This window comes from Manis pentadactyla, chromosome 8 (assembly GCF_030020395.1).
Source record: "Manis pentadactyla isolate mManPen7 chromosome 8, mManPen7.hap1, whole genome shotgun sequence".
In the NCBI taxonomy this organism is placed as follows: domain Eukaryota; kingdom Metazoa; phylum Chordata; class Mammalia; order Pholidota; family Manidae; genus Manis; species Manis pentadactyla.
Window position 1 is genome coordinate 22,055,826 of NC_080026.1, and position 26,647 is coordinate 22,082,472.

Here is a 26,647-nt window from a genome sequence, read left to right on the forward strand (position 1 = left end):
AAGGAATGTAAAGGTAACTGAAGCTTCTAAAATAGACTCTGATGTATTTTTGTGGTTTGATAGTTTCCAATTTGATGCGGTTTTTTCTTTTTTTTACAATTCTGGTTGGTATTTGAATATCCTACCAGTGACCTCAAACAAAAAAAGAGCTTTTTACAGTAACCAGATACTCAGTATTTATTGAAAAGCAAGTCAAGTGACAGATACTCACTGCCTGAGCAGTGAAAAAGAAAAAGTCTTCTTTCTCCCACAGGACAGCCAGCAGGAAGGGACACAATGACACTTGAGACACACACACACACACACACCTTGCTATGCTGCTCATGGCACTGCTAGGAGTAACCTTTGGCACTCTGTCCATACTGGCAGCAACTGTGGCAAGTTTTAAGGCTGTTGGCGATGGTGCTGAAGTCCGTGTATTGATATGCACATTGACTGGAGAAACAACACTGACATTATTGAGGTGCACTGCATTTGTCAGGCAGGAATTGTTCATGGGAAGTGTCTGAGGACTGCTTGTGCACAATGCTGGGATTAAGTGGTTTGTAGTGGTGTGGCCAACTGTCCTTACAAGTTGTACAGCTGAAATCCCTGGGCTGGATGATAAAGCCATATTGGTGGAGTATAATGTTTTAGAGGTTCCTGAAGGAGAATAAAAGAATCATTCATTTCATGTCATGATATGTTCAATTTTTTAAAAATTAGAAGTTTAATAATAAAAATAAATGCAAACACTTTAATCAATACCAAATTAACTTTTCACATGATGGCCTCTCCAAATATCAATAAGCACAACACACACACCTGTTATAAGCCCAAAGACACCATCTTTCTACTGTCCTGTATAACAGGGCTTTGCAAATAATTCTGCTGCCTCCATAACTGAAAACTATGCAACAGGACAGAGGGATCCTCTCTGAAGGTTGAGGGCAGGTAGAAATGATAGTTGGATTTCCATTAGAATTTACACATGCCAGAACATCAGTAAGGAGGTACAATGAAGACTGGGTGTTGATGTAAAACAAATGAAAAACCTTAGGGGCTGAGCAGCCCATTGAAGAGTGACAGAAACAGCAAGTCTTTGAAGGATTCAGGACAGTAAGAAGCAGACAGAGTTTCACAGCAATACTGTATTGCAAGAGAAGTCAGAGGAAGCAGGCCATTGAGTATGTAAGAGTGGGAAAGTAAACCCTAACTTAAACTTTTTGACACACCATCCTGGGTTGTATTTCACCTTTTTTATCAGTGCATGGATGATTCAATGGTGATGGTCAGCGATTAGCCTGATGCGGTTCCTAAGACGTGAGGCAACTGACATGTGGATAAAACCATCAAGGTGAAGAGTTATGTCAATTCTAGAGAACATCTAGCTATTTCACCACACCAATACAGAAATTCTGAGGAGTCCTGACTCACTTGTACAATGTTTTCCCTTGCATTTAAAGACAAAAATCGTACCTCAATCAGTGGATTACAACCTGGACCTAGTAAGTACTACATGTCACAGCAGGCTTACCTGAAGGCTGGACAACGCCATTGATGTTGTTGTGGCCGGTGTTCTGTTCCTTGGTGACCTCACTGCGACCTGGAACAGGCGCACTGACCACTGCAGATGCAGCGAAGTGGGCGCTGGCTGAGTCAAGTGTTTTAGACATACAGTCAGAGGTGCCTGAGCCCTGTAACATCAACAAAATTAAACTCAATTTTTCAGATGTGACTTTATGAACATATTAAGAAATGGGCAAACCCAAGAGGCTGTTGGTTTTCTTCACCTTGGACAGTTATATGTGTTAGACTGAGATCTAGGACTCCACAGACTATTTTTGGCATATGAAGCAGGGAAGTGACTACAAATAAGCACCAACTGCTGAGAAAGAACTAGGGGATTAAAAACCCCAAACTTTTAATGTTGTATTAATTTTTGCAATAAATGTTAATGAACACCTCTAAAATTTTTTGACAATCTAGATACTATGGGCAAAATGAAATCACAGAGATGACCAACACTCATTTTTGCCACAGTGAAAAAATGTGCTTTGGCCTAATCTTGCAGTAAGCTGAAAATAGGTTAGGCTGGTTACCCAAGAAAAGCAAAACAAGTCAAGTTTAATGGCCATTCCCCTCGATTCTATAAAAACCTGCTTAGCTGCTATTAATAGCCAACAGCTCTAGAATGTTGGCCAGTATCAAAATCCCCTGGATGTTACAGGAATGTTGAGCGGTCCTAGGAGTTCATGTTGCTGGACTTGGGGTCTCCAAGGTCAGAGCACTGACCCTTTGAGAATGAGCTGAACTTCTAGGGGCAGATGCTGGCCTGCAGCTGGAGATTGAGTTAATCTCAGTTATTACTTTAGGACTGTAGAGCAACAAAACCAAACACCTACAATAGTAGGTTAATTTTTTTGGATGGCTCAAATTTCAAATACACTTCTCAATTACAGTTTTGTTTTTAGTGGCTTAAACAACAGAAATTTATTTCTTATATAGTTCTGGAGCCAGAAGTCCAAAATGAGTCTCACAGGGCTCATTCCAGGGTGTTGGCAGGGTTCTTTCACTAGCAATTACACTTCTAGAAGGTGTTTTTATTCTCATCCCTGGTGTCTTCATTTAATGGTGCCTACGGAACACTTCACCTGCTGGAAACTTTCTTCTTCAGGGAAATGTGTCTCAGGGAGGCAAGGGGCTATGTTGTTTAGATTTATTGTACAATGCAAGAGGATTAACTCTCAGATCATGGGGTATCCACATGGCACTTAAACACAGTTTAGGAAGAGGTCAGAAAAGTTACATCCCTGAAAAAATTATTTTTTCGGTGAGCAGGGGATGATGGTTCTAAGAGTCTCTATAATTACTTCAATGAATTCTCAATAACCCTTCAAAAAAAAAATGTAGCTATTTCATTCTTAAATGAAAAATACCATCTTTGCTCTAGTGCTCCTCTCACAAAATACATAAACTAGTCACTTAAAATTATGTAAATTAACTGAAAAGACACTTAGGTTTGATCTCTAAAATCTAGAGTTGCAATATCAAGGTTATCTTCTGTGACTTGACTAAAACTGAATAAAACTATGGAATTATGAAAGAAAGGAGGGACGTCCCATGATTAAAAGGCAGGTTTACCTGTGCTTTTGGGTGTGGCTGTTGTGAGGAATGCTGAGATTGCTGTTTCTGCTGAAGCTGAGCAAGTTGCTGCCTTTGCATTTGAACTAACTGCTGTTGATGTGTCTGAAACTGCTCTTCTGTGATACCCCCTGTTACTGGGAAAGGACATTAATTTCAGAAGTAAGTATATTTTAAAGTACTTTTAACAACATAAGGTGAATACAGTATTAACATTATTCCACAACTAAGATGAAAAGCAATTACAAATCATAATATACATCATCAGCAAAGAACCCAATTCTTTCAGCGAAAGTGGTTAATCTGAGTATCCAGGACCTTCTAAAATCACATGCTAAACAAATTCCCATATACAGTTCTAATATGAAGATTCTACCATTTATTTAGACTTAGTATTTTTGAGATCATTCTCAATTCTCTACATTTAGATAATTATATAATGAGAAAACCTTTGATTAACGCAAATAGAAATAATGACTAAGTTAGTCTTTATAAGAAAGCAGGACCCTCTGTAAGACTATAAGTGATTCTTACTGCTGATTTTCTTCCATGACACTAAAGTGAAAGCACTTTTTCTCTGATTACACATCAGTAGAGGACAAAGGTGTTCAGTGAACATAACCATTAACTGTAGGTTAAACCAATACATTTTATGCTTAAAATAAGTCCTGTGCTGGATATTAGAAAAGTGTTCAGAAAATCAAAGATACCAAGTATCCTCAGACGTAATCAATTATGCAGCGACCAACTGTGTTGAAGTTAGATTTCAAATAAAAACGTATCTAGAACTTCTGTTTAAAAGATGATCTAATAAAAAGTTACAATAGGAAAAAGTTTTCTCAAAAAATGTAAAGAAACTTTCATTCATTGATATTTAAGATCACTGATAAACTGATTTGGAGAATACAAAGCTATTTCCAAAGAAGTTAATAATAAGTCAAGATACAAGAACAATTTTCCTCTGTTTTTCTTTATCGCTTTCTTCGCTCTCTCCCCACTATTTCACTCAGTCAACAAGTATTTACTATCTACAATAATGCAGAGTACTGCATTAAGAATTAAGAGTGAATATAGGGAAAAATAAGAAGAGAAGGGAGAGTCCCTGCTATAAAGTGCTGCAGTGCAGTTGGGGAGCAAAGATACACATAAAGAAATATCAACTAATATGAGTTAACATACAAACGCAAATGAAAAACCTAATCAATGTGACCTAAAGGAGTTTAGGTAGGAGACTACACCCTCAACCTAGGTTACTTAACTACCTCTACAAAGTTTTCCATTTAGTAGGATTACAAATGAAAAATTAAAAAATAAAAAATTGGTGGTAAATTAGACATGTTAACAGGTATGTATATAGTACAGCCTATTTCCTATGAAAAGGGAGTCAGAGATGAACAGAGCTTCAGATATGCCTTTACTGTTGTTCCACAACATAACTAAAATTTGTATTGGACTATGAGGGAAAACAGTTCTTAGACAGCAATTTTATTTTTAGAAGATTAAAAAACCTGGGGTTATGATAGTGCTTACTCTAAAATTTTAATATTACCTGTATCTTTGAAGTACACATTAGTTATCTTACTGAATTAACAACAAGATCAAATGTCTTTCTTTGCACATGTTAAATTCACTGCAAGTGTTCTATTTTTAAATGAAAAAAAATTTTTTAATTCTAAATTTACAATCTTCAAAATCAAGTGAAAATGTGAAGTTTTCATGAATTTCCAGCTGTTTGAAAACCTTGGGAAAGAGATGAAAAATAGTTTATTAGATACAAAGGCAGGAAGGAAAAAATCTTAAACCCAAATAAATTTGTTTAAGTCCTATGTGTATAAAGAGTGTACCAATTAAAAAAAAAAGGATTTGTAATCCGGTGCTGGTGTGGTCTACTCTCTCACAGCCAGTGTTATGTTTGTCCCAAGCTAAGATTTATGTTGTGTTGAAAAGGTGAGTATAACAATGGTTAACTTTCAGTGAGGAATAAGCCAAAGGGAATATTATTTTAGTGGCTATTTCAGAATTGAGAAATGAAAATAACTAGAATCTTTTCTTTTTCCAAAATCTTCCAAGTCAAATAATCATAAAATCTTACTAATTCAGAATAAAGTTATATATTTAAATTAGCAGAAAAAACTGCATTTTTAATTAAAAAGTTACTTTTCGTTGGTAGTCCATGGCTTACAAAGCATTGCTAAGGTCTGTGGTTATGGATGTGATCACTCATGTATTTATTAAGAAGGGATAAAATTGCCTGTTTGAGGGGATATGTCTACTTATTGCCCTATCTTGTTGAAGACCATTAATTTGCTTAGGAACCCTATTCTTTTCTGCATAGAAAATTCTTAAAATCCCAAGCAAGACTCAATCCAAATCATTCAAACTAACAGTCAGTGTTTCCCAACCTTTTAAAAGTTAGGTTGACTTCGCTAACAAAAATTTCATCCCTAATCCCATTGAGAATCACTAGCAAAAACTTAATTTAATTGTGTAACATGGATATGCTTAGAAAAATTTTTTTCTATTTTCTCCCTCACCTCAAGCTCAGCATATTACAGCCATTCTTGACATCTAGCTCTGTCTTTACTATAAAGTGTTTGGTGCTTGAAAAAACCTGGTCCTCATTCAGTTTCCTGGAGCATTGTTCAGTATTATTTCAACTCTTTAGACAAAAAGAGCAATTAGGAATTGTGACACACCGAGCTGGAGCACATACAGAACGCCCTTTCTAACCTCTTTCATTTTGTTAGGGTGTGTAAGAAATACATGGTTTTAATAGTACAGATACAGTATTGAATTACCATGCTCAGGGATGACTCACTGGCAGGTGAAGGTATTAATCTGACTGAAAATACCTTCTCCGTTAATTATTCTTCCTTACAGAAATTACTGAAATACTTCCATATAAGAGATTTTCTTATACTGATTTTGAGTCATCAAGAGGCAAACATTAGAACACATCAGGAAAAGGTCATACTTATGGCATGAAGAAATCCGTTTAGGAATGAGCTACAGGACAGGGCGCCAGCTCTCAGTAGGTGGTAGTGGGGTAGCAGTGGCACAAAGGGTAAGTAGGAACGTGCACTAGAGAAACTTTGTTTCTCCTGCTTAGAGCCAAGCCATGTTCTTTCCACTAGTTGCTCTCAGGTTCCTAGTTTGAAAGTGGAATTCATGTTGATCATAAGTCTACTCTGCCCCACCCCTCCAAGTCCTGTCAGTTAAGAAGTACCCACAAATCTGACTGTTTTGTGAAGGTGTGTTTCACTATTCTAGATAGATGGAAAGCATTCCTTTTCCTAAGTAGAAGTTTTGCAAATCTTCTGGATAACACATTCTAACAGGAAGGTACACAAATTACAGAATTCTCCTTTTTGTGTGTGCAAATATCTCCTCTGTGTATTAGTAACTTACTTGAATGTCTATGTATTTTATGTATGTTAAACAACAGTCTGTTCTTCAGTACAAGCCTCTAAATTTTCCTCTTTATGGCTACCTTCTTTATATGTGGCTCATTACCTATCTCAGATTTATTAGTCTGCTTTATTCTTCAGATGAATACAGGCAGCTTTCCTCAGAACACTTGCCACCATCCTGGCAATGCTGACTCTGTTTTCAAAGGTTCTAGGCACCCCTCATTTCATCCATCACCTTTCAGGTCTGTGGGTCCTAGATAATGGTTGGCTAGGTTGACCCCCTGTCACCTTTTCCTCCCATATTCTCTGACAGTGATCCGTCAAAACCTACTGTAGGTTAATCTTCATGAATTCTAAACCCCTTTACAATGTGCTAAATCTTTACAAGTATTTGTTCACTTTGTGTTGTTGTTTTGTTGGTAAACTAAAAAGAAAAATCTAATAGAAACACATTCTGGATCTTCCGGATGACCATATCTCAACAGAGTATGTATGAACATGTCATTTTTATGCTTGTGCCTTTTAAACATAATCTTTTAACTTTTAAAGCAGTGTTTGTCAAAGTGAGCTATTATGATGTATTAACCGTGAATATTTAAAGCACTACCTCAGATCAAGTTCTCATTGTTTAATGAAGAACATCTAATATGGTTGTAAAGATTATCTAAAAGTCAAAATGAATACACTATCTGCCCTCATTTACGAGATACGTCTTTGTTACAAAAGTTTTAGTAAATGTTTTACTGAAGCAATGCTGATTATATACAACTTCTGGTTTGTTTTAAGAGACAGATCTGGGGCTGTTATATGGGCAGGGGGGAGAGGGAGGATCCCCTTTTTTAAACCTTCCTGGTTATAGGAGTCAGGTGAAAGATCACATACAACTGCTAGACCTATTCGAAGGGCAAATCTCCCAAACCTTGAAAGTTGACATTACCTGTCCAGGACTATACACATCCTACAATGTGACAAAGTTAAAGGCAAACTAATGAATAAACCTCAAAACTGTCGGGGTAGGGAAGGTGGAGATGTGAGGTGAGGCAGTGGGTGAGAGAAACAACTGAAATGTCAGGAAAAGGAAACAGCCTGAAGATCCCTGTACACTTCTGACGCCCAAGCTAAATAGCTACAAGTGAAATTTCAGTATTATTTTCTTTAGCAGTCAAGTTAAAATCTTTTAATTCCTGAAGTCTGAATGCATTTCTTTCCTTTGAAAGGAACCCTAACATCAAAACAAAAATCCTTATGAGTACCTCAGCTAGTTAAAATAATTTTACCTATCCTAAAACTTTCATGCCTGCAAAGATTTTATGGCAATTTAAGAAAGAATGGGAAGAGAAACTGGAAAAATTAAAATCCAGGAATTTCTCTTGGCAAACTGTCCAAAATGTTGATGAGTTTACAGATTGGTAATATTAAGATATTTGAAGCTGGTCAGAAAGGCTGCTGATATCTACCCAGTATACTAAGACAAATGGGAAAGAAAAAATATTAATTTGTAAACATGCATTAGTCAAAACCAAGATTAAATGTAAATTAATCCAGCCAATCAAGTCTGAACAAGCAAAGCTACTTTTATCTGTGAAATGTATTTTCTTAAGGTTTGGATTTAAGAACAGCCCTTCAAAAGAATAAATACACTGCAATTTCAAATGACTAAACACTTTGCCATCTGTTTATATAAAGAATGTAGTATTTGTCATGTGCTGTAAGGTCCTTGAAGGTATGTATTACTGTCTTGCAAAACTCTGCAACTTTTAAACATTTAACATAGTGCTTTGAATATAGTAATTGTAAATAACTACGAATGAAATGAATTTTCCTTGGTTATTCACTTGCCATGTTCAGCCAAATCTCTCTCTCTGTCCTTCTATTTTTTGAGAAGTCTTTCAATTAAGAAAACATAACTTTATTTTACTTAATAGTTAAAAACGCACATCCCTTTCTTTAAAACGAAGTCCTTAAGTTTTAATTCTCCTAGTACCTGAGACACTCATTTCAATTTGCTTTCCTTTAATTCCTTTAAGTATGATATCAAAAATAATAACTAGAATATATTTATGACAAAGGGATTAATTATGCCTTGAAAAACTTCGCCTGGGCTATTAACAACATAAAAATAAGAGAATTCTTTGCCACTAGCCCTGAAGTTCAAGTTTTTTTAAGAAACAAGGAACTTACAATACAAATAAATATTGCTGTCAAGTGTATCAGGTTTCTACTTCTTATTAAATCCTTTATTTGCTAGGAGTTCCCAGCCGTGAACCAAAAAATCAGTACTTAATTAATTTGTCTAGCTCAATACTACTCTGTCAAGTAAAAACATAGTCCTGTATAGGTCTTGTTATCTTAAAGACACACATGTGGCTCATGACCAAGTCCACTAAGAATCAGCAGGAGGCAAAAGTGTTAAAGACACAGAGATGCAAAGAAACTAAATAGATGAGGATTCAATTCTTTTGTATATGTTCAATATAAAAATACAACTTTCTAAGAGCTCCTACATCCTTTTCTTCAGGTAGATGAAGGAATTTCTATTTACTGAATTGTAACTGAATCAAATTGTCTAATCAGAACTGAGAAAACTATGTAATGAATATAATTGGTACAAATGGGTAATTAAAAGTGCCACAGTTTTTCAAATGTGTACAAAAATGCTGTTGGAAGATTCGTTTCACTATTAATACCTGTGCAAAATATTTTGAAACATACGGAATGTTAGAACAAAAAACCCCGATGCCTCAGCCTCAATGACTAGACAGCTAAAACTGGGAGGAAAGGGAAACATCAAACAAAATCCTTTACCTGAGTAACAATTCAATATAAATTTGAAGGACTCAGCTTTAAAACTTGATTCTAACACAGCTTAAGACTTGAAATTTTTCAAGGAACAAAGAAACAGTACCATGTTGAGACCACTAAAAAACGTAAGAGAGGAAAATCACACACACCAAAAAGATTATTTTTTCTGATGGCAGGGGAAAGGCAAAAACAAAAAATCTTATTGTCTATGTTGTTAACATTGCGTATTTGTTAAATTTCTTGAGACGTACATGCGTGCATATTTTATGCTGATGTATGGTAGTATTGTAGAGCTGATTATTTTGGAATTAAATTTAATTTACATTGTTATATTCTGAATCAACACATATACAATACTGATAATATAACATATACAACATATATATATATTTTCTGGAAAAAAGTCATGTCAAATATATCTGGAGTTCACTGGGAATGTATGATAGAAAGGTGCAAATATCTGGCCATGTTAAAGCTGAGACAGAATATATTAAAATCATTTTTTTGGGGGGGAGCATAGCATACACAAGTAGAGAAGAAACTCAACCTATGGTCCAATCTAATTATAAATGCCTATACTGATATGTTTTTAAACTCCCTTTATAGCAAAAATTATTTTGGGTTAATTTTTGGTACAGGAATTCCAGTTCAGTTAAATAATTTGAACAATGTCTTGGAATTGGCTGTAAAAAAGATCTGACCCACTATTCGTTAACTTCCTACTACCTTTAGGTTTCTGAGAGTCTTGCCACCTCAAATCATATGAGGTATATATCCATTTCAGGTTCAAAAGTTCATTAAACTTCATAGACTCATGAACTTTATATAATGGGATGCTATTTTCTTTAAGTTTATTTAGGAAAAAATTAACCAGCTAATTTGGAAAAATGATAAGCCAACTTCCAATCATCCAAATAAATCCAATTTTCCATTACAACCTTTAAACAGATAAATGTCTAGGTCAAGTTTGAAAATAAGCAGTTCAGTAGCTAAAACAGACTGCACACTATTGAGACCAAATTTCAAGCTAAAATGATATAAAATCACTTTAAAGAAGTTTAACATAATTTTGTATACTAAAATATACCATCCAGGAAATAATTTAGAAATACATATGTTTTATAGAGAGAAAGGTGTGGTCAAGTCACATCTAATTTTTTCATCTCTGGATACCATGCATTATTTGTACATGTTACATGGATATTTATAAATTATACATATTTTGTATAAATGTGATAAAGAGAAGACGAACCACAGAAGAAAATGAATCAAAATTACAGTTTTAGATTCTCTAGATACTATACATTACTTACAATGTATATGTCATAAAAATACTAATTTGAGCAGTGTCTCTTAAAATGAAAAAAACTTTCCAAGCTCAATTAAGGGTAAATTATCAGACAAAAAATACAACTATTCCTAAAAAGCCTCTTAAAAAAATCATTTTTCAAAAAGAAAGCTTTCAATGGTACCTCATGGAGTAAGGCCTGTATTTAAGGAATAAGGAAAGCAACACACAAAAATGAAAATTTTCTTGAACAAAAGCAGATACTGTTGTGCTGTTGTGCTGTGATGATCCGGTAGCAGCTTAGAACCACTTTGCCCATAAGGAACTCCCTATACGTTCTGCCTACACATTTACCACTTCAGGAACACTGGTTTTAAAACAGTTTTTTTTAAACAGTTAAAAAAAAAAGTTTAAAACTGATTCCTTTATGTTTAATTCTTACTGGGTATGTATACACCAGACTGACTTGCCTAATAGTAAATTTCAACAGATACTCAATTAAAATGTAAGCCAGTTAAATGGTTAAAATGCAAACCTTATAAAAGGGTTTAGTTTCTTAGGTTGGAAAAAAATGTAGTAGGTTAAAATCCTTTCCTCAGTGGGATTATGAAAATAAATCTTCAAAATTTACCTTGAGTGTTTATTTAGTGGATAATGAAAATTAAAGAGAAAATAATACCAAGATATACTTTTAACAAAGTGACAGCGTACCTGATATGCCATTCTTGCTGGTGTTCAATAAAGCTACAGATGCTGCGGAAACTCTTTTACTGTTCACAGTCTGCCCTGGTTTTCTTGAGGTACATTCTTCACTATCACTGTCCTGTAAGTTTAGTAGCCTTGGCTGGAAACACTGTAGTCGACATGATCTGATATTGCTTAATATTTCAGGAAGGGACAGTCTATTTTCACAATGTTTACTGGAAGCATTGGTCCAAGAGAAATTAGAAGAAAAGTCTATAGGTTGGGAAGAGCTTGAAAAAACATTCAGCATTTCAGGGTCTATCTGTTTCAGGACTGGGTCATGTTCTGTGGATATTCGGTCCATTATGACCCTGAAAAGCAATATAAAACCAAGTATTATCTAGAAGAACTTAATAATGTTTTCTCTATACATTCCTATCCAGCTTGTAAACAAAAACCAGGCCAAACAAATATTTTACCTTCCACCTCTGCCAATTCGCCTCCTTGCAAATCCTATACATCTTCTTGGGACTGTGAGTGTCGTAAGGCAATGCCTATATCTCAACTTATCCAAATCTGCCAATTCTGAATTTTCAAATGAATGGTTAGCTTGGTCCAAACGAGGCTGCAAAGAAATAAAAAAACAAACAAACTAAAACTCATGGAGTCAATTCTGAAATGAAGGAAAGTTAAATCATGATAAAAAAAATTAAGTTAACTATAGCATTAGCAGAACAACTCAATTTTAGATTAAACTGCAAAATTGGGATTTAAATGATATTAACCAGATAAAATTATATAAAGTTGAATAAAAATTCACTCACCAAAATAACTCAAACTGAATATAGTTTGTAAATATAGACACATTCAGGGTATATTTTAAAATATATCTTCAAAGAATAATATAGCTTCTAACACTTATGTAGAAAAGCAGAGATAGTGAAATCAGTAATTTATAGGCTTCCTATTGAGATAAACCATATTTTTGTACCAAAAGTACACTTCAAGCATGCAATGGTCAAGCTGACACTTCCTCTTTACTTTTAAGAACATACAGTCCATTTCTTTGCCTTCTCATTCCCTTTATTATTCTACTTTTCTGTGTCTTACCACTTCTCCCCCTTTCACAATTTTTTCTCTCATCAGCTTACTTGTAAACAACTTCCCACCTCTCCTATACTAAATGGACACGCAGGCCCTGAAGAAGTTTTACAATAATGCAAACAAGACAAGCTATCTCCACCAGGCACACAGAAGAGCCATCCTCACAACTCTATAGTCACATACCTCATCTGAAAACCTGAGCATTTAAGAGTGAGGGTCATTCCTTGATGTAATGCTCTGTCAAAACTTGACTTAGTAGCACAAAACAAATTCTAAGTGGTCACAAAGTTATGAATGTAATTTTTAGATAAAATGTTGTTATGAGGGAAGTTTAAAACTGATTCCTTTATGTTTGATTCTTACTGGGTAAGTATACACCAGACTGACTTGCCTAATAAATTAATTTCAATAGATACTCAGCAGCCATCAAAGGTTCAATTAGAGATTCTGGGCTTACCTAACTCTAGCAATGACTCACTGAACAATTTTCCTAACTTCTGAGCTATAGGTAAAGACCAAAGTGAAATGTATTTCTAAACTATGAGGAATTAGAGATTTCCAAGTAAAGGATTCTGATATCCTTTGAAAAGATTCAGTACCTTTGAGCATCTTTTATTGCTGTCTGCACAGAGGATATTAAATAAAAAATGCTGATGGACTCTCCATTTTTGGATCAAGACTAGGTCACCTTGACAAGAGTTACCTGTTAATTCCCGTTCACAAAACCACCACAAAAAATAAAGGTCTTACAGCATAATACTGGCATCCTGCTCGCCTCCTGAAAGCACAGGGACCATCGGGATCATTTTCTTCTTCGGGTTCTGATACTGGAGATGGTACCTTGAAAAGAGAGACACAAGATATTCCATTTAGGAGTTAATCAGAAGTCAACAGGTCAATCTTTATAATGGTCTGAAATTAGAATCTGATCACAAACAGTAAATCTTACTCCTAGATTACACACAGCAGGCATCCCCAAAACAGACTAGCACACATAGTTCTTTCAGGTAATTTCACATGGCATTGCTCAACTGCTTCTGAACATGTAAGTGCTACAGACTTAAAAAGAATTAGTACAGCTTTTATATACCCCACTTATATTTTATAAATAATGTAGATGACCATAAATACTTTGACAGATATGCTTCACCTGTTAGTGTGTTTTTATCCAGTAACATTTTCTCTCTTTAATAAAGCCCAAAACCAAGGAGTAATAAAAAGGCTTACGAATAGCCATCTTACCCCAAGCCATAAAGGTCATACATTTTACTCAAATGGAAGTGTCCCTTATCTCCCCAGTCATTTAGAATCACTTTTTAAACTTAGCAGATCAGAAGCAGATAATTACAAGAGGAAAGAAGACTTGTTAAAGGAAAGCAGACTAGCTGGAAAGAGAAGTGAGAAGTCCACAATCTTACAGCAAAAGAATAAACACTTTCAAAAAATTGTCACAGATTAAAGAGCATTCTCCCTGGTGCCACATGACACTAAGTGAAACATCCCTAAATATTCTAGGTTGGACCCCTAGGGCAACACTGAGACATTGTAGCATACTTTATAAATGTCATCAAAAACATTAAATGATATACAAATATACTCTCATACGGCAGGGAAAAAATTTGGTTTAGATAAAATATCTGCCTATAATGGTGAAAATTAAAAAAAAAAGTTTTGGTACTTAAGTTTCAGTTGTCTCGCAATTTCACTTTGTAGTATATCTCTTTTTCTGACAACGCTGGCTCAACCATATTTACTTGTAAATTTTTGAACCTCACAAATCCCTCTCTTCCTATTTTGAGGAAAAATATTATCTCCACATTATTTCCAAACTGTGGTAATTACCACTGAGCAGGGTCATCCAGGGGAGAAAGGCATTTGTTTGAGGTTCCAATATACCTCCACCAGCCCTATGGGGGAGACACAGAAACAGTAAGCTGGGGCTGATTCTTCTTCCTGGGGAACCAAGTCCCAAACCTGAAATTTGAAAGGAAATCCCAAATGTGAATTTTGCACTTTGGTTCCTTGCAAATCATTGACTTCCTCTTCTAAAATACAAAGAAGAAGTGTCACAAATTCTCAGATACTCTTCAATAAAGTATTCTACGCCAACCTCCCAACCACCATTTCCCAGGAATAGATTCCAGGACTTAGTCTGAAACAAAGGAAGATAAGGCTGGTATTAGGAGAATCAGAAGCATGATCAAGAAGAGATGGAGTTTTTAGTTCTGCTCTGCTGCAAATCTCACTTGGGTAAGTCTGGTTAAAATAAATAACTGTTCTCTTAGACTTCCTATTCCCTTGTTCCTTGTTTACTGGAAGGACAAAGAAGCATATGATTATCTTAATGATCTTTAAAACAATAAAATCCTGAGTTTGTAAAATCAACATTCTAAATAGCTGCCACACTAAATGATGTCCAACTACAGGTAAATACTTTTTAGCAACAAGGGTATGCTATTATAAAAACTAAAGAGGTTTGTCAAAGACCTAGCACAAGGACTCAGAGGAACCTAAAAGTTTCAAAGTACAATTTGCATGTAGGCTAGGGACTGAGAACTATACAAGTAAACTAAGAATTTAGAACAGAAATTAAGATCCCTTGATGCAGGAGGAATGTATGACTAGTATGCTGAGTATGGATGGCTTCTAACAATAAGGGAAGTTTCAATAGTTCATAATTTCCTATGGCATCATTCTTAAAGGGTTGGGAATATATGGTAAAATTCTATAGACTCTCATTAGTACCACCAATAGAAGGGTAATATACATACATTTATCTAACCAAATTATATTCTTACTCAAAACTTTAAAACAATGTCCTGGTACGTGTAATGTAGATAGAGGCTATTTGGCCATCTGGCTACTATTCCAGGTATCATTCTGTTCAACCTTTCTTCCCCTTTGTATTTTATGCTCAGGAAATGCCAAACCACTAACAGTTCTATCATGCTGTTTTCTCCACCCAGAGCCCTTCCCTACACTTTCTGTCTGGAAAACTAGTATTTGTTAGGCCAGTATTTCCTTCATCATCTATTAATATCCCATGGCTATTCAAAGCCCTGCCTGAGTCTAACCGGATGATCCTCTGGACAAAAGTAATAAACTATTTCATTAAGTACTTTTGAAGCACATACTAAATTAAATACATCTCTGTGCAGATGTCACAATGCATACAAATACTAAGATAGTATTTGGGTAGAAAAACTGAATCAGTGACAGAAGAATAAAAAATACATAATCTTGTCAAAGGGGACACATGTTATGTAAACTCTGTATTTTCAATAGTTACAACAATAAAATATTTTATAAACAGTCTTGCTTCAAAAAGTAACTCTGACATCGATTTTCTTTAAAAATTTTCTTTTAAAGCAAGTCAAAATGTTAAAATATGATAAGACCTGTTTGTTATAATATTCTCTTTAGGTTGTCTATGTTACAGAAAAGAAAGAGGGTATTGGTAGACCAGATGCTAAACACTACTATTTTTTAAAATTATCTTTTAATATATAAAGATTTTGTTTTAAAAATAGCACTTAAGAAGTAAAATTAAGAAACATTTTGCTATAAATAACTGTTGCAAAATAAACCAAAGAATTATCTTCCCAAGTTAAAACTTGAACAAGTCTTTTACATCTTTACAATCAAATAGTTATTGCCAAACAAATTAGCAAGTTTACATTAGAAGATGTAAAGTAAAATGTTGGTGGAATACAGTAAAAAGGGAATTACTATTGGTGAATATTAAAATTATGTATTTAATGTCTTAAAATAGCGATAATCTTTGGTTCAGTAATTCCATTTGTAATAATCTATTTTAAATAAAAAGAGAAAAGATAGAAATGTGCATTTTTCTAAAAAGGAAAACTGAAAAACACCTAAATGTTCCCTGGTAGAATAGTTTCTAGCCAACTGATGGAAAGTAATAAAGTGTCATTTCAGTGGCTACATAAGTAATACGGAAAATGTTTATGCTGTAACATTAGGTGATGAAAGCAACAACAAAACTCTAAGATGTCATTTTCACTTTAGAATATAGCAATACAGAAGACTCGAAGGAAATGTCTTTAAAATAGTTTTAAAATAAGCACCTGTGGAAATTCATCTTCATCTGAGCTGTGAAAGTCATATTGCTTAATGTCACTCTTATTGATCACAGGCAATGTCTCAGGAGTGGGTTGCTGAGATGTTATCAAAGCCTCTGCTTTAGGCTTCTTTGGGTACTTCTTCTTTTGACGAACCACATCAGAAGCCTCTTCTTTCAAAGACAAATGATGAGGGTGCTGTTTACGTGACGATTTTTCCCCCAAAAGGAAGAAATGAAAATAATTTTAGAAATCATGAAAAACTATACTCTTTTTTGAAAAACATAAATTTTTACCCAGGAGGTGATTTTACTTACTGTTTTTAATATACAAAAATTATGTGATCAGAAATTGAAAAACGGTTTACTTTCTGCAAGTTATGATGAAAAATAGCTATGGTATTTAAATTTGCTTTTTATGTTGTTTTTGATAGTTAAGCTGTTACTGATTTTTTTAAAAACTGTTCCATTATTATGCAATCCAGCATTTAAAAATTAGCATTTAGATTTTATTTTAATTTTATTTAAATGTATTATACTAATTAATGATGAAAATGAGTAACTATCCTTATTTTTGAAAGTAACTTGAACTACATTATGAATTAATTCAGTTCTACACTTATTTCTAATTTTTAAAAATGCCTACTACCATGGCCAGTAAATTTTTGAGAAAAATAAGCTTATTACCTAGAAAAAAACTTTTTAGAATGTAGAATTACTGCCTCAACTGAACAATAATCAACTGTTGTCAAGTACCCCAGAGTTCTACGGCGGCACCTGACAAGCCACCTGGCAAAGAGACTGCGTATGAGGTGATTTCCAGCCCCTACTTCTTAACAGAGAAGCTGTTTCTACCTATTTTAACATGCTGGAACTCCTTTTAGTAAGTATGGCTCTATCACTTTAAAAAATTTGAAAATGACTGTTCTAAGCACTAAAGTTGAAATAATATTATAGTAAAAAAATATTTAGGAAGTTATACATTTCCCCATGTAGCCCATATTATTGTTAAAACTACTTTAGGGTCAAAAACAGTACACACATGAAAATGTTGATTAAATGCCAAATTATTTAATGAGATATAGGCTGTTACAATGGGAATGGGTATAGCTATGATATCAAAAATAAAACCCCAACTTCTTAGAAACTACCTGTATTTTAAGGTGGAATGTATGACAAAGTAAATAAAGTTAATTATATATAATGGGGTAGAGCAACAATGGAAGAAACCATATTCCTAAGACTGGTATTTAAATAGGCTGAGTGAGTGTTTATTCTTAGAGATTATCAAGATTCAGTATCTAATAAAGGCTGATTCTGTCAATAATTTTGGGTTGAGACTTTCAAATTCTAGACCTAGCAATCATATGCCTAGGAAAAGCACTGGTTCATATAAAATGCATTTAAAAAAATAACTCAGAAAATTTTATTTACTATAATGATACCATTTTTGGCTATAAAGGCAAGTGTGATTTAAAGGGAATCAGGTAGGTGGGCAAGATGCCTGTGATTAATAAGAACTTTGATGTTTGAATTGACATGAGGAGTCTTCCTGCTCCACATTCTTCTTGACCTTTAAGAATGAAACCATGAAAATTGAGGATTGTGTACATTTTTAAAAGATGAATTTTCCACAAACACCCTAAGTCACTTTTAAAATCTTGCTACACAGTAAAGCTCTATTGTTTAACTGCTTCAGTCAATATTTACTTAAATCTAAGCTCCTTAAATGAAAGGTTTTATTAATTTTTGTATATCTCAATTGAATTCTTTAATTAATGTACCAAGTGAATACTGAACAATTCTTTAGTCTAAGGGACTAAAGTAACCACTGAGACTGGATCTTTATTAGGAAGAAATTATAATTGAGAAGTAAGAGGACTTTTCCCAATTGTTTAAGGCAGACAGTAATCGATAAATGCTGGCTCTGGCAATGAGGACACCAACAAGAGTAACTTTCAATAGCCTCGATGAAGAAAGCTCTAATTTTAGATTTTGATGCCTGCCACTTGACACAGAATTTGCTAAGGCTAGTGGTAGTCACTGAACTTTAATTACACTTATTCTCTAGGGAGGCAGATAGCATAGTGGAAAGCACACGGTCTTGGAGTTAGGCCTGGAATCAAACCTTGATGACCCACTGATTAGCTATATGATCTAGAAGTGATATAGAGGTGAAATCTGCCTAAAGGGTTGTTATAAGATTAACAAATCAGTATGTATATAAAAATTCCTATCAAAGTGCTTGGTAAATAGTAAGAACTAAATACATGTTAATTGCTTACTTTCTTAGCCAAATTATAATAATAATACAATTGTAGAAACCAAAGCTGTCTGATCAATATTACATATATGCTTTTCTCCAAAAGATATTCACCTTAGTTTTACATTCTTGAACTTTGTGATGATTTCCATTATGAAGAGTTGCTGGAGGAGTATATAACTCTTTTTCGGATCTATTGACTTTCATTTCATTAAGGATTTCACCACCATAGTCTCCCAAATGATATCTTGAGAAGGTAACAAATATAAGAAAATGTTACATAGTTTAAAAACCAAGAAAAAAACAATGATTACCTCTATTAACTGGAATACAGCTAATCAACTAGGGCCAATAATTACTTAGATTATTCTTAAAAGGGAAAATTTATAGGACTAAGAGGCCCATATTTGGGATTGAATAAAAACCAAATGAAAACAAAGCAAAAAAATCTCTAAGGTACACACAAGAAGAATATCCCATATATTTTATATTTTCAAGTACTAGGAAATGATGTTGAGAATGTTTACCTCAGGAATCACATAAAATTGTTAGGTTTAGTATAGTCTAATTATGCAGAAAAATGACTATTACATTAGAGGACACATTTTTGAAATGCATTGAAACAAAAAATGTTTTTTACCTAGTTAGAAAATAAAATCAATTAAACAGTCTTTCCTTCAAATTTTATTTAATAGAAACTTTAATACAGAAAATTGGACAAAATGATTTCTAGGTTCTTTTCTAAATAAAATTCAATAATCTGTTTTAAAAAAAGGATATTAGAGTGTCTATACTACACACAAAAATATCCCCCAAATTTGCAATCCAAATTGATAATTCAATCTGATTAAAAAAGACTATTAACGACAATTTTGCCAAAAATGTAGAATTTGAGAATCAATTCCAATTATTTTAAATCTCAGCAAAACCCCAACACAAATCAAATTGTTATATTTTGCTCATCATTTGGCTAAAATTACATTAGAATGTAACAGTAGCAATGTTACCTTTTTTCCACAACTTCTAAGGTTAAGTGCAATAATTCTCTTTTTGTCTTCTCTCTTCTCTTAATCATTTCCAAAATTGTTATGGCTCTACTAAACTCTCGTCTCAATTTCAACATCTTTTCATAAGAGGCTTCATCATTCTTACGATTCTATTGAAAATAACAATTTTATAAGAATAAACAAAACTATCCACATTTCCAGTTTGATTCAACAAAATCTCATCAGACCCAAATTCATCCTATAAAGTGCAAAATGTTAAAAAAAATTTAATGTAAAAGTGTTAAAAATTCATCTAAACAACAACTACATAAGCAAACCTATCCATTTAACTCTGAAAATATAAGTACAAACAAGTACTTCTCAATAAATATTCAGAAAAATATGTTGCCAGCTGTTGAAAAGATGGAATGACATAGAAGGGATAATTCCAATGTAAACAAATTTTTAAGGTTGACCTGAAACAAAATCTAGTGTATCAGAAAATGTGGTCTATTCAAACGGTAGCAAGGTATTTTCCAATGACAAAGAGAAACAGTTCTGTCAAATCAAGTCTACCTAAAAACAGCCAAAATGGATCTCTATGCATCTATCCAGCTCTGTAATTGTGGGCTTAAGTTTCAATATACTACTATGTAAACATTCACAATGACAGGCAAAGCTTCACTTCAGGAACTCAGATGTAAAACTGAAAAGCAGGGAATGAGATTATCATGTTTCAATGTAAATAATACCTCGCACAGTAGAAAACAGACTTATGAAAATCTTGAATTTCAGAGTATTGTTAAAGGAGTTCTTACATTGAAGTGTAAGAAGTAACTTGAACAAACTCAGGAGTCCTGTTTAATAACTAGAGAAGACTCGGCTGTAATTAGCATCATTTTTTTACATACAGAAGTTACTGTTAATGTAAAACATTTTGTTCGAACAGCCACAGAATACTGACTTTATATTAGGCATGAAACTATTTGTTTACAAATAGACTATTACTGCCTCTCATTGTACAGGTCCAGTCAGACTGCACTTAACTCAGTGATGGAAAGATCGCTTAATAATACAACATGACATTAGAAAGAAACTGAAGAAAGCCAGATTTTATATTGGAGGATTATAAAAGAGAAGATAAAGCCTAAGAAAGATTCAAACTTTTACTCTTGTTTCTTTTGTTTATAGTTTCTTGCATTTGAAAACTAATCACCTATAAAAACTACCTAAAGTAAGTCCCATTAAGGTACTGCATACCAAATATTAAAAACACTATGCTAATCAGTCATCCTTTTGTCTTATCAAAAAAAAAAAAGAATCTTTTTCCTCTCTTCAGTACTATGTGACAAATGGCAAAATCTAAAGTATGGTTTTAGATTATTTTTTGTTGTGTAAATAGGCATCAATACCTTCGAACTGAAAAAAATTAACATTACCAAGAACAAACATTGAAGTGTTCATTGTATGTAGGGTACTGCCCCTGTCCCCTATTCTCAAAAGGCTTAAAGTCTAATAAGAATGAGGGACATACAGATCCAGAAGATGAATGATAATACAAGGCTACATGCCAGCTGAACAATATTCGGAAGCGCACCAGAACCTTTTAAGATTGCTGCCTTCTTCATTAAGTGTTCCTCTTGGACCATATGTTAGTCATTCATTTTCTGCTCTTTAGGCCCAAATAATTACCCTTGCTAATTTTTCCTTTCCCCAGTCCTATCTTTTCTACTTTTTTTTTTTACTTTTTATTTTGAAGTAATTGCAGGTTTACAAAAAAGTCGTAAAAACAGTATAAAGAATTCCCATGTATCTTCATCCAGATTCCCCAAATGTTATTATTTTAGATTATCTTTCTCTCTGTATGTATATCCATACTGTTATGAACTGAATATTTTTGTCCTTTAAAAATTCTTATGTTGAAATCCTATTTCCCCAATGTGATGGTATTTGGAGGTGGGGCTTTTCGGAGGTGATTATTAGGTCATGAGGGTGGAGACCTCGGGAATACATTAGCAGTCTTATGACAGAGACCTCAGAGAGCCAGCTCTCTTGTCGCTTCCACCGCGTGAGGACACAGCAAGATGACTATCTATAAACCAGGTTGTAGGACCTCACCAGACACTGAATCTGCTAGTGCCTGGATCTTGGAAAGCTTAGTCTCCAGAACTGTAAGAAATAAATGTTGTTGAAGCTCCTTAATCTGTGGTATTTTTAGTACAGCAGCCCAAATGAACTAAGGCACATATATAAAATTAGCAATAGTATTTTTAAAAATTTTCAAGAAAAGCTGAAGCCATAATGCCCTTTTATCCCTGAACACTTAAAAGTGTACTTTCTAAAAACAACGTTAGTTTCTTACGACCACTGCACAATTATCAAAATCAGGAAGTTAATATTGATATAATTCATGGACTTCATTTGTATTTCACCAATTGTTTCACTAACCTACTTTACAGTACCAGTTATACAAACACACACACACACATATATATAAACTTTATTTGTTGTTAAAAGGATATTAGAACAATAATTTTTATTAAACTCATTAATAATAATAAATCCTTTTTCCTGATCTAGGATCTGATTCATGATTTAGGATCTAGTTGTCATGTCTCTTTTAGTCTCCTATTATTTGGAATAGCTTCTCTGCCTTTCTATGGTGATCATGACCTTGACATTTTTGAAGAGTAGAGGCCGCTTACTTTTGTAGACTGTTTCTCAATGTGGGTTTCTTTGAGGTTTTTCCATGACCAAATTCAGGTTATGAATTTTTAGTAGGACTATTAAAGAAGTGATATTGTGCTCCTTCCATAAATCAAGAGCTGAATAATACCTATTTGTCCAACTACCGCTGACATGAACTTTGATCACTTGATTAAAATGTTTTTTGCCTGGTTTCTCTAGTCAAATTACATTTTTTTTCTTTTTTAATTAAAAAAAACATGCTGTGGGGCTATGTATCTTGTTTCTCATCAGGTTTTCCCCCATTAATTTAATATCCATTGATTCTAACTTTTGCCTAAAACATTTATTACTATGGTGGTCACCAAATGGTGATTTTCAAACTCCATCATTCCACTGATATTTAGAAGTTGGAAATCTACTGTAAGGAAAGGTGTTCCCTTCTCTTTTATCAATCAATCTACCAATTGTCCAAATATCCATTTATATCAATATGGACTCATGGATTACTTATATTCTATGGGCTATCCATTACTCTCTTTATTATTTTGACACTCAACCTTTCCCAGATCTGATCAGTGGAATCCCCATCCAAGATGGCCCCTGAGGCCTTCTGACATGGCTCCAATATTTTTCCATCGTCAATCACATTCTTCCTTTCCAGCATAGCGGAATGTTCCAAGCTTATCTTTATACTTTCCCAGCCCCTGACCTGGAGCCAACCATTTTTCTAAGGGGACTTGGTTCCTTTTAATAGAAAATGGTATTAAAAATGAAGATCCACATGCTAGGGATGACAACTGTTACTTAGTGTCATTGCTTCCAGATTGTGAGCAGAGCTAGGAAATTGTCTGTAATATATGTATGTACATATACATACAGAGATCTATATTTACCTCTAGCTAATATTAAAAACCATGTATTCACACTGACACCTTTTTAACGCTTTTAAGATGGCCCTACTCCCTGTATTCAAATACACTCACTCCCTTTAACCTTCCCTGTTAACTGTCTCTGCTCAGGACCAACTCTTTTCTTCCAATTCCAGTTACATGTTGTAGTTCTGACCTACTGCAGATCTCCAGGAAAGTAGTTCTCAAAGTGCTGCACTTTAGAATTAAAGATCTTTTTATAGCCAAGGATAATTCACCGGTGATTGTTATGTGCAGCAAGACTGAGAATTACTATCTTTCCTGCCTGTCTTGCTTCAGAGGGAGGAGAGAAGGCACAGATGCTAACAGTTGTATCTCTAGGGTTACAATATTAAACATATATGGTAACCAGTGCACTCAGATGGGCTGGTGCCTTAAGATTATTTCATTTAAGGATGTCCTTCAGTACTTAAGTGCTCACAAATTAAACATTAGTTTAGTGAATTAAAATTAAATTCTAGGACCACCAAGCAAATACTTCAGAAGTCCTTTCCTTTAGCCTTTGCATCAGCTGTACAAGTGTTTTTAATTTTGTGAAAACAGAAAAGGAAGTAGAGAAGCTTTGTTAGCTGTATTCATTTTGCATATCCCAATGCTTGTTCACCTCCTGAACATCTAATGGGTATTCATTATTGACTGCTTTCTCATTTTAATACACATAAACATGTCTAAGCAATAACAAGGTACATGAAGGGGAACTGTCTTTGGCCCCACAACTGAAAACAGGAATAAAAAGAATACTAGAAAAGAAAATGTACCACTCTGCAGAGGAAGATGAAAGTAACAAATAAGAGAATGGGTAGGAATCAAAATGTCAGGAAAAAGCTGGATTAGTTACTACACAATGGTGAAATACCTAAACACAGGAACCCATTATTAGCAATTCTCAATATACTAGCTAGTTAGAAAATAGTGATTTAATCTATTTAAGGATAAAATGTTTTTAAACATTTAGAATATTGTTTATATGCCGATAAATTTTGCTAATTACTTCATACCCACTCATTAAAAGAAGTCCAATAGCACTTTTCCTTCAAAAGAATTGCTAAAAGTCTAAGATTTTCAATATATCTGAATCAATTATACTTCTTTTAAAAAGCAACTGGTAGTTCAGATTTTTCAATGGTTCAGATAAATCTCTTTCCTTCTTCATGTCCCACAGTTCATATTTATGAAGTTCTACTGTATTTATGAACTTCTCTCATTCTAGTCTTATCTAAGCAAGGCAATCAATGTGAATAAAATATTTTACAATTCCTTAGCTAACTATTAAAGCACCAAACTGGAAACTCAGCCTGGGTTATGGAATGTCATCTACACTTGGGAAAACCAAGAAAGAGTTACAGAAACTGTAGCTGTTAACCAGTAGGAGAGTTTCTCCTAAAATATACTATCCCTGGCAGCTGTTACACTTCACAGCTGTTATATTAACAGCTGACAAGGACAAGCTTTCAATGTTAGGAGAAATAGAAATCCACAGAAAATGTTTTGCCTCAAATTGTAATTGTTCATGGTTTCTACATTTATATGTCCCTATTATTTTACAATGTTAGAGAATGTGTTACTGTATATGGTGTTTACTACTAACTATGAGAAATAGAAGGCAATGAACACCCCACTGAAATAAATGCTTTCCTATATACTCTATCATTCCAAAACATGAGATCCTGTTTCTCTTACTGAAAATTCTGGCTCACACTGCTTCTGAAAGCAAGTTCGTCAATTTGCAATCTCACACAACTGACAACTGAGAAAAGGAGAAAAAGATTCCACTGTATTACTTTTGGCTGTTGGTGGAACAAGCTTGAAAATGAACCTTTCCCTACTTCCCACGACCCCAAAAGAGCTAGAGGCAGTAAGGTCCATTTGAACATCCAAGAATGAGAATATGGTTTCAAAAAATCGAAAGCTCTTAAGCTTCCCAAACAGAGGCTATGTAGAGAATATATAGTTTACTGAAGAACTCAAAACTTCCAAGGTACATAAAGACATATAATTCCTCCTACCCAAGTCTAAAATGTTATGATCAGCAGATTAAGGAAAGAAATGGGTATTACATAAACATTCTACACAACTGGCCAACAGAAGATACGGAAGAGCAGGATTTCTAACATAAAGTTCAACAATGTCATTAGCTCCCTTTTATAGTCCAAGGTATTCGAAATTATTCAAATTATTACCAAAAAAAAACTTTGTTCTGAAATCTATTAAGGAACATTCAATTAAATCTAATTGCACATTACCTTTCGAGTTTGCATTTTCTCTGTTCTCCTCCGAAAGGCAACATAAGGGTCATTGTTGGTAGAGCCATCTCTTTTCTCTTGCTTTATCTGAGGAATGAGCGATGGCCCCCTGCAGTTTTTACGTTTTCTCACCCAGTAGTCATATACTGCTTTAATAAGGTAATCATCTTCGTTTAGCAGCAGTTTTGCTTCTTGAAGTGTTACAAGCTAAATGAAAAGTATAAAATGTCATCAACTACAATGTTTGAAAAAGAGAAATCAAAAACTATTCTTTTAGAAAAAAATGTGAACAGTCTAACAATTATGATCAGGTATCATGATGGTAGAAAACACAATTAATAAGGAGATTTATCCAAAAATTTCTGTTTTGCCCTGAGAGGCAGTGAGTACTACAACTTTAAATACTTAAGAAGCTTGGATGAATGATAGCTGGGAAGACTACAATAGATTTATTCCTCAGGTAAGTCTTGGACAAGAAGACATCTGGGGTCCTTCAAAACTGATATTCTGAGATTCTACACATTTGAGGATCTACTGTTTTCAACAGTCTACTAAGTTCTTTCTGTGTTTTTTATTTTTTATTGAAGGGTAGTTGACAACAGTATTACATTACATTAGTTTCAGGTGTACAACACAGTGATTCAACATTTATATACATGATAATTCTAGGTACCAGCTATCACCATACCAAGTTGTTACAATATTTTGACTATATTCCTTATGCTATACATTACATCCCGGTTACTTATTTATTTTACAATTGGAAGTGTGTTTATATATATATATATATATATTTTTTTTTTTTTTGTGAGGGCATCTCTCATATTTATTGATCAAATAGTTGTTAACCACAATAAATTTCTGTATAGGGGGGTCAATACTCAATGCACAATCATTAATCCACCCCAAGCCTAATTTTCGTCAGTCTCCAATCTTCTGATGCATAACGAACAAATTCTTACATGGAGTACAAATTCTTACATAGTGAATAAGTTACATGGTGAACAGTGCAAGGGCAGTCATCACAGAAGCTTTCGGTTTTGTTC

The 26,647-nt window shown here is 34.0% G+C and overlaps 1 protein-coding gene across 2 annotated transcripts in view; it reads right to left on the reverse strand.

The window, feature by feature from the left end:
• EPC2 (enhancer of polycomb homolog 2) overlaps positions 1 to 26,647 on the reverse strand; it is a 136,223-nt gene that overhangs the window by 1,916 nt on the left and 107,660 nt on the right. Inside the window, exons 4-13 of one of the 2 annotated variants that reach the window (XM_036928298.2) lie at positions 25,602 to 25,808; positions 19,763 to 19,911; positions 18,870 to 19,002; positions 16,500 to 16,691; positions 13,162 to 13,251; positions 11,787 to 11,932; positions 11,335 to 11,678; positions 3,124 to 3,254; positions 1,517 to 1,676; positions 309 to 642 (exon numbers count right to left, since the gene is read on the reverse strand). In XM_036928298.2, coding sequence (XP_036784193.1) covers positions 309 to 642; positions 1,517 to 1,676; positions 3,124 to 3,254; positions 11,335 to 11,678; positions 11,787 to 11,932; positions 13,162 to 13,251; positions 16,500 to 16,691; positions 18,870 to 19,002; positions 19,763 to 19,911; positions 25,602 to 25,808 — 1,886 coding nt within the window. Of the gene's footprint in view, positions 1 to 308; positions 643 to 1,516; positions 1,677 to 3,123; positions 3,261 to 11,334; positions 11,679 to 11,786; positions 11,933 to 13,161; positions 13,252 to 16,499; positions 16,692 to 18,869; positions 19,003 to 19,762; positions 19,912 to 25,601; positions 25,809 to 26,647 lie in introns of both variants that reach the window. The other variant, XM_036928297.2, reaches the window with a different exon arrangement.